The sequence below is a fragment of the Neolamprologus brichardi genome, chromosome 1 (genome assembly GCF_056152115.1).
Source record: "Neolamprologus brichardi isolate AB-2024 chromosome 1, ASM5615211v1, whole genome shotgun sequence".
Taxonomy (NCBI): Eukaryota; Metazoa; Chordata; class Actinopteri; order Cichliformes; family Cichlidae; genus Neolamprologus; species Neolamprologus brichardi.
The window spans coordinates 27,971,669-27,980,670 of record NC_142104.1 but is presented as its reverse complement, the minus strand read 5'-3'; the positions used below and the strand labels follow the sequence as shown (position 1 = coordinate 27,980,670).

General features: G+C 39.1%; 1 protein-coding gene across 3 annotated transcripts; it reads left to right on the top strand.

Moving 5' to 3' along the window:
• Positions 1–2,167: 2,167 nt before the first annotated feature.
• LOC148106429 (sterile alpha motif domain-containing protein 3-like) lies at positions 2,168–6,472 on the top strand. 3 transcript variants are annotated; one of them, XM_087840417.1, is made up of 9 exons: positions 2,168–2,316; positions 3,268–3,463; positions 3,633–3,791; positions 3,950–4,037; positions 4,233–4,388; positions 4,848–5,054; positions 5,318–5,489; positions 5,630–5,709; positions 5,814–6,472. In XM_087840417.1, exons 1-9 carry the CDS (start codon positions 2,199–2,201, stop codon positions 6,108–6,110), a joined length of 1,473 nt encoding a protein of 490 aa, XP_087696543.1. In that variant the 5' UTR covers positions 2,168–2,198; the 3' UTR covers positions 6,111–6,472. The 3 variants fall into 3 exon arrangements, with proteins under 3 accessions (XP_087696543.1, XP_087696538.1, XP_087696537.1); XM_087840412.1 differs by lacking the exon at positions 3,633–3,791 and having other exon boundaries at positions 2,181–2,316; XM_087840411.1 differs by lacking the exon at positions 4,233–4,388 and having other exon boundaries at positions 2,181–2,316.
• The last annotated feature ends 2,530 nt before the right edge of the window (positions 6,473–9,002 follow it).

Below are 9,002 nucleotides of genomic sequence, written 5' to 3'. Positions count from 1 at the left end.
GGTGATCAAACCTTGACATAAAGTGGGAGGGAGTGCACCTCTATCCATACTTTCCTTAAAAACTTCTAAAAGAAACGGGGCTAAACTGTCAGCGAACTGTTTGTAAAACTCGGCAGTAAGGCCGTCAGTTCCAGGTGATTTGTTAATCTTTAGATGTTTTATAGCATCTGCAACCTCAATCAAAGAAATTGATCTGTCGCAAAGCTGACTATCCTCCTCATTCAGCTGAGTAATTTTGTCTAAAGAATTAAAAAAAGTCAGACAAGCTTCAGGGCAATAACTAGAAGAATAAAGTTTGCAATAAAAGTTTGAACAATATTTTGCTATGGTATCCTTATCATTAGAAATTGTCCCATTAATATTTAGTTGTAGGATGGAGTTGGTGTTAGATTGATGCTTTTCAAGTCTGAAAAAATAGGCTGAATTCTGCTCTCCTTCTTCGAGCCATTTCCTGCGAGACCGAATAAATGCTCCGTCAGCCTTGCGTTTGTAAATCTCATCTAACCTATGCTGCAGGTCAACCAGTTTTATCTTATCAGATTCACTGAGGGTGTCTATTGGTTTGGAAGTAAGGCATGTGATCTTTTGTATCACTTGCGTCTCATCAGATCTTCTTTTTTTTGCTAAATCACTGCTATATTTTCTAAAGAATTTTCCAATTTCATATTTCAAAAGTTCCCAGTTACTACAAAATGTATTATTTGTGAGAGCTTTACTCCAATAAAGTTTAATGAATCTCTGAACTTCACAAATCACTTCTTTATGCTCAAGAATGGTACTATTTAACTTCCAGTAAGAGGTTTTAGTGATTAGGGGGGATGACAACGGGATTGATAAGCTAACCATTTTGTGGTCTGAGAGTGGTGTAGGATAAATATCCGTTTTAACTTTTTCTAAATCTTTTGAGATAAGCCAAAAATCGATACGTGAGTGTCTGGTTTGAGTCTTATTACACCATGTATAAGCTATCTGAGATGAATGAGAATCCCTCCAAGAATCGACTAAGTTGAATCTTTGTGCAAACAGTCTTATGAATGAGTTAGAGTCTGAACTTCTAGAAGGCCATCTGTCCAAATAGCTGTTAAACACCGTATTAAAGTCTCCAAGCGCTGTGTCCCATTTCAGGGTCTGCACGCTTGAAGTACGCATTTTAAGTGCGGTTACGTCACCGCCACGCGACGACGGCTGTCCCAATTCGAAGTGTACTTGAAATGCATACTCCAAATGCGCTGTCGATTTCCCCAAATATCAAGCGTGGTCCGGTGCACGCTTCGTGGTCCCATATATCCCACAATTCATAGCGCAGCGGTGGGTGTGGATAATTTTGCCGCAAAATACGGCAGAAGGGAGCGGCCGAAAAGTGAACTGTCAAAAGTAAGTACTGAATATGACGTCACTTATTCATGTGCGAATGTTTAATAATGAAGAACATTAAAACATTGCTGTTGGCCACATGTCGGCAAAGTTATGTGACATTAGTGATGTTTGTACTTTCAGCATTAACTTGGTTTTAAAGCCTCTACTTCTAAATATACATATAGTCGACCTTAATCTTACAGAGAATCTGATGATTTTATGGATAATTAAAGTCAGTCATATATCCACAAACACAACAAGCTGAAAGTCAGTGATATATATATATATATATATATATATATATATATATATATATATATAAATATATATATGTATATCATCATCATAATCTGACAATACTATAATATTGGCCATATTATATTTACATTACCATAGTGAGATGACTTTAGTCTCATGAACAACATTAACTAATTGTTATTTACTAGCTAATCTTAAATGACTGTTCAGTACAGAAATGAAGCCCTTGAATCATGTTTTACAGTCCTGTGGTCTCAGCCTCAGATACTCATCTAATCAAAGTGATGTCATGACAAAAATGATTGACCAACAAAACAATTTTCTCCTTCATTTCTGTCAAACAAAGCTGTATGTAACGTGTCTCGCGGTTAGTATCATGGTTGCTAGGCAACCTGAACAGCGCGACGAAGCATATACCGTCCCATTTCACAAGCCTCTCACTTCCGCACTTCTCGTACTTATAGTACGCACATACGTAGTACGCGTAGTGCGCGTACTTCAAGCGTGCAGACCCTGAAATGGGACACAGCCTAGAACTTTCTGTAAATGCAGCAGGTGCCATTTTGTTTTATCAACGGACGGAGATGGATTACGAACTTGCAAGTCCTGGTGTGCTCTGTTCACTTTCAACCGAGGAACTCTTAACAAAAATACAAGAGTGGGGCTTAGATGTCACCGAAGCTGAAGCTCAGCGTTTCAGAGGTAAGTTTTATTTAAAGAAAAATGTAGCGTAATTACTAATTATTGGTTTAGCCTAGCTTAACGTATATTTGCAATTTAGCTAGTTTCGGCACTCTCTTAGCTCAAATTATGTCTTTTTACAAACGTTTTTACAAACGTTTCATGTGTAAAGTTGAGGTCACAGTTCTGAAAAATGAAAAATGTGTACACATAGTATTTGTATAAGTTTGAACTTATACACATCTGTATATGTGGTTCGCCACAGTCTATGGGTTCGGTAACCCCTGCGCAGCGGAACGGCGCGAAATTTGATTCCCTGGTAGCTGAATGCAGTTTACCGTTAGTGTATTAATGGTTTAATAAAATCACGTTTTTACATCCATTCCAAGGCCATCAACACACATGGGCGGCTGAATATAACGTTTAAAGGAAATATCTTGACACCGCACTTGTTTAAACTATAACAAGGGTGTCGCAGCTGGGGTTTGATAGTAGCGTTTTAAGCAATGTGGGAACTTTTTCAGCATGTAATCTGAGCTTGTAATACGGTCCTGCGGGTGTTATCGCTATAAGTAATCGGTCTGGAAGAACAGACGGCAGAAACTGTCGGAAATCTGGAGAAAGGAGTCACCTTAGTAGTGAATATTAACAAATTACAGCATTCTAGTCTTTTTTTTCTTCCAAACTTGAAAGGCACAAAAGCATGCTCAGACTCTGTTCTCCTGTGTCCAGTAGTCCCAAACAAACATCTAAATTTAAAAATGAAAACTTTGCATATCGAGAGGATTCACTCTAAAAATTTGGTTTATTTTATTTAATTTACTGATTTTTTTTAATGAATATTTCTTTGAACTGAAAGAAGTTGTACAAAAGGTTTTAATGTGTGTGATATACGGTTTTTACCCATGTAAAAATGTGGTGATAAATATCCTTACATGGAATTTAGAGTTTGTACTACCGTTTATCTTGCAGACAATGAGGTTGATGGTGACACAGTTGACTGCGGTCTTACTGAGACTATGGTTGCATACCTTTTCCAAGGATCATTCAAAAAGCAGGTTAAATTCAACCAATTTGTGTCAAGGATGAAGGAATCTTCAGTGACGCTGACTCTACAGACTGTCTCTCCAGAAGACTGGCAACCATCTACTTCGTCAACTTCAATAAGGTATTTTCTTATTTATAATGAAGTTAGTATGTCTGAAGCATACATGTTGGCCGTTATGCACTTTTAGGATTTAGTTAATATGATCATTGTTTCTACCATATGTATTGTTACTGTAGTGTTTTATACTTCAATTCATGCAATAGAAACAAACACTTAACTGTTTTCACAGCAATGAAAATACTTTGAGACTGCCAGCTTCTTTTGAAATTCCAAGATTTCCCAAAAATCTGCAACTAAAACTGGACAACAAAGAACCGTGCCATAAAAATCCAAGGGACAGACACACAATAATCAGAGTTCTATATGAAGCTGTGGCACAGTATACTATGTAAGTTAATCAGGGTAATGTTAGCTTGTTGCTTTAGAAAAAGATGAATCTGTCATATTGAAAATAAACGCTACATTACTAAGAAACAATAACTGACACTTGATAAAGTTTGTTTGTCAGCAGTTGCTCTAACACTTATGTTTCTTCTGATATTACAGGTATCCCACAAATTCTGAATATGTGCAACCTGTGAAGACGCTGGTAATGAAGTATCCTTTCCTCAAGGACCGTGAGGGAAATGGTTATGTAAGTTAAATTTAAAATTTGCATAAGGTTCCTTCAAGATTACAAAGTAAAAGTGAAGCTTTTTTCGATCTTGTTTTGTTAGTAAGACAATCTGTAGCCTCTCAGTAGGTTTGTATGAAGTATGTTTACTGATTCTTTGTTGGGTGTATTTTGTGTAGATTGTTTTTACAGTAATTTATGTTTCTGTTCAACAAGCACACATGGCATATGTCTTTGAGACGTAAATTCAAATCAGAGCGGGCACCACTAGTCGACAGTGAGGCAGTGAGGCGTTGTAAGGAGAAGTTTGGTTCTACGAGGAGAGGGCAGCCTAATAAATGTCAACGAACAAGTCAGAGAAATGTTTGTCAGGTTGGTGTGAGGGACATCTTGAGCTATAAAATGTTCTTGCATCTGTTATTACATCTAAAACTAAGGATTAGGGATGCAACTGTACCCCTTTTTTCAAACCGAAACAATACCAATACTTGGATTAGAGCACTTGCTAATACAAAGTACCAGTGCTAATACTTCTACCTCACAAAAAATTATTAATTGGAAGGCGCTAAAAGAGGGTGAACTAGATTTAAAAAAAACCAAACATTTTAAATATGACTCCAAAACTAAAATTTCAAGTTAACAATTAAGATTTTAGGTGAAATTATTTCAGAGTTTCCATATTTTAAATATTGGTTCATGGTATCGGTTAACTTTAACCGATACGAGTTCTTTGTGATGCACAGATTGTGTCAGCTCTAATTGTATATTTAGTCTTATGTTGGGTTTCTAATCTGTTTTGACTTTCTCTTCTCACTCTTGCTTTCTTTCAAGGGACCATGCATCCAAGGAGAGGATTTATTATCCATAGACGCCCACTTAAAGGTCTTACAGTGCCAATATCAGAAGATGCAACCAGATACCATGGTGGTTCATAACCGTATGCAGCAAACGTTTGCTTGGCGGCAAAAAGAAATTGCAGATGGTATGCCTGTGGAGGATGTGTTGAAGAAGTACCCCTTCTTAGGGATGCCTACTGGTGTAAGTCAGAAAGCTGAATTGAACTTGGAAATAGCTGTCACATTTAACATGTTTATAGTAGTAAATTTTATTTGCCCTTGACCTTGCTTTCTTCATCTGTCCCTCTTTCCTTATTTTGTATGTTCATGTAACTTCTTACAGTATTGTTGTTAAATTCTATAAAAAAATAATTATGCAGCACCATACATAATTAATATCAACTTTAGATTATTTCATTTTCATACACTGTTATTTTGTACTGAAAATTAATTTTTTACTTGTAGCTGTGCAAGGAACTCGGGTGGATGCAACCAACAATGGGTAATGTAAGCCAGCGATTTCGTGAAGGGCTCTCATGTGTTGCAGCAAAGGTGATTGACCTTACACGAGGGAAAACCCCACTCTACCAGCTCTACCTTGATGCAAGAGAGGAGGCTCTCACTGATGACCTACCAGGTATTTGCTTTTTTTTTTTTTTTTTAACTTCAAGGCTTCCATTTTATATAATTTTTATAGGTAACTGGAAATGCCAGATAAAATGCATGGGTGATCTTGTGGGGTTTTTTTTGTTTTTTTTTGGGTTTTTTTTTTGGCAGATCTTGACACAAGGGCTGCACTTTTATTCCTGCCATACGTCTTCAAGGAGAAACTGGATCTCTTTGTCATACTTGGAGAGGTGTGTGTATTAAAATATTTAGTCTATATAAAAGGAAAACAAATGTATCTTTTGTTAAGAGACTAAGATATTGCTTTCCTCTACCTTCTCTTTTGACTTCAAAGGTTCATCCTAAAACCCCCTATCCAACTGTTCAGCTACTTCATGAAGACTGGAAACCAGTGTTCTCCAGAAGCGCTCCAAACATTGTGAAGTTGGATGGCAGTGAAGTGTGCAGAAGCTCGTGTATTTTTGAAGGAATCATCTCTTCTTTCTGCTTGTATTTTGTCTTCAACCTTGCTTATCCAAAACATCTGAAGAACACCCTGATTTTTCTCCAAAAGTACATTGTGAGAATAGATGAGTGTGAGGACCGGCCTCTGCCAATCACAGTCACCAGACAAATAAATCTTCTGTATTGACCACCATGCCTCAGCCATATCAGTGCTCCAAATGTGGCAGAAGAACCTTTAGTTTGACAAAGCTTATTCAGCACATAGGTGTGAAGTAGCGTGACATAAGCAGCATGGAAGGTGATAGGAAGACAGCATCTGCAGACTGTTCAAGTTTCTTTTAAGTATTCTTTATTTTCTGTCGTCGCCTTTCAACAATTATTTCACAAAAATATAAGAACCTCTCAGTCAAAATTTCACCTGCTTTATATAAAATTCTACTCACACCTGGATCTCATTAACCTCCACCATTGGGAAAACAGGGTAGACTAAATAACACAGTCTAGTCCAAAGAAACAGGAATAAAATCATTTTTCCACTTAACAAACTCATTCACCCAACTAAACAGTTTGAAAAGTCAATCTCTTCACTTACTTAAAATCATGAGGTTATTTTAAATGAAATAAACAATTTTACACAAAAGAAACACCCCTTCATTTGGTTACACCCAATTGACATGATCAGTGACATCATATCCTATAAAACCAGGAAGTACTGGGGCGGCCATTCCCACATACCTGTTTTACACATAGGACCTGTCCAGAGGAACACACAATGGTAAGTATAAGCAAACTACATAAACAAATGAAAGATTCAAATCAATTAATGATGAAGTGACATTTAGCTTTAAGTACATTTGCACAGATGAAATGAATATAACCAATGCTACCACAAACAGACCCGGGATAGTATGTAGAGCCAAGGCTACATGTGCTGTGTTTACATTAAAGCATTATGATAAACTATAAGATAACAGAACACGGAATAACAACATACACAAGTGACAAATGGCAAATGACTTCTCTCCTAGCCACTTTGTCACATTCCCCCCCCCTTAAGTCTGTTACTCTTCATAGGAACGGGAAAGGAAGTCTGCCACAACATTCTTTTTCCCTGCTCTATACTGAATCTTAAAACAGTATGGCTGCAGTGAAAGATACCACCTCGTGATTCTTGCGTTAGTGTCTCTCATTCTGCTCATCCACTGCAAAGCTCGATGATCGGTTTCAAGCACAAATTCACCTCCCAGTAGATAGTATTTCAGAGTGTCCAAAGCCCATTTTATTGCCAAAGCTTCTTTTTCAATTGTGGAATACTTCATTTCTCTGGGGAAGAGCTTACGGCTTATGTACTGCACAGGTCTTTGGTCCTCTCCATCACCTTGCAGCAACACAGCTCCCAGCCCAACTCCTGAAGCATCAGTCTGTACAATAAATGGGCACGTAAAGTCCGGACACTGCAACACAGGCTCATTACACAAACAGTTTTTCAAATCCATGAATGCAGCCTCACACTCTGGAGTCCATTTAATTTTGTTGGGGCACGATTTACGAGTTAAATCACTAAGAATAGCTGATCTGGTAGAGAAATTGGGGATGAAACGACGATACCAGCCAGCTAAACCCAGGAAGGATCTCAACTTTTTCTTTGTAGTTGGAGGAGGACAAGAGGCAAGGTTCTCGACCTTACTCACCTGAGGGCGGATGACCCCACCCCCAATGACGTATCCCAGGTACTCCACCTCGGTCTGTGCAATGTGACACTTTCCAGGGTTGATGACTAGTCCAGCTGTTCTGATGCGTTGCAGGACATCAGCCAGATGTTTCACATGGTCCTCCCATGTCTCGCTGAATACCACAATGTCATCAATATACGCTGCTGCATAGCCATCAGCTCCTTTCAGAACCAAGTCCACCAGCCTCTGGAACGTGGCTGGAGCTCCATGTAGTCCGAAAGGCATAGTTCTGAAACGATAAAGTCCGCTGGGAACCCTAAATGTAGTTAAATCCCTTGAGGACTCTGTTAGGGGGACTTGCCAATAACCTTTACAAAGGTCGAGTGTTGTGAGGTACTTAGCATTACCCAAGCGCTCAATCAATTCATCCACTCTTGGCATAGGATATGCATCAAAAACAGAGACAGCATTAAGTTTTGAGAAGTCAACACAAAATCTCTGTCTTGCATCATTTTTCTTGGGGACGAGTACCACAGGGCTACACCACTCACCTCTAGATGGCTCTATAATCCCCGTTGCAAGCATTTCTTCCACCTCCTGTTTCAATGCTGGCATTAGCTTTGCTGGAACTCTGGAGGTGGTATCCCTGATGGGTGGTTGATTCGGACAACGCAGGCGTATGTCATGCTGAATAAGATGGGTGTAGCCTGGCTTTGTGCTGAAAAGCTCCTGTGGCATTATGGCCGCGAGCTCCTCCTGCAGTTCTGGTGATAGATGGCTCAAATCCGGAAATAGCTCTTCTACAGTACTGGTGGGAAAGAATTGCTCTTGAGGCTCTTCTTCCTGCAGTACAACACGAGCCCACAACTGAAGTGATTGCTCTGGCTTCTCAATCCACTCCCTCAACATGTTGACATGAAACACCTGGTGTTTTTTACGACGATCTGGCATATTGAGCTCATAAGTGACAGGGCCAACCCTCCTGTTTATCACAAATGGCCCCTGCCATTTGGCTAAGAGACTGCTTTCAGTGGTTGGCAAAAGCAGCAACACTTTTTGTCCTTCTTTAAAGGCCCTCCTACGAGCAGTCTTATCATAGTTCTGTTTTTGACATTGCTGGGCACTTACTAGGTGACAATGAGCCAGTTCCTGAAACTGTTCAAGCTTGTCCCTCATTTTCAACACATAAGAGAGGGAAGAGCACTGTTTTTCAGGGCTAGCTTCCTCCCAAGCTTCCCTAAGTACATCCAGTGGACCTCTGACATTATGGCCATACAAGAGCTGAAATGGAGAAAATCCAATTGATGCTTGTGGTACCTCTCTATAGGCGAAAAGCAAAAATGGAAGCCATTGGTCCCAGTCTTTTCCTGATTCTCTTACGAACCTCCTCAGCATTGATTTCAGGG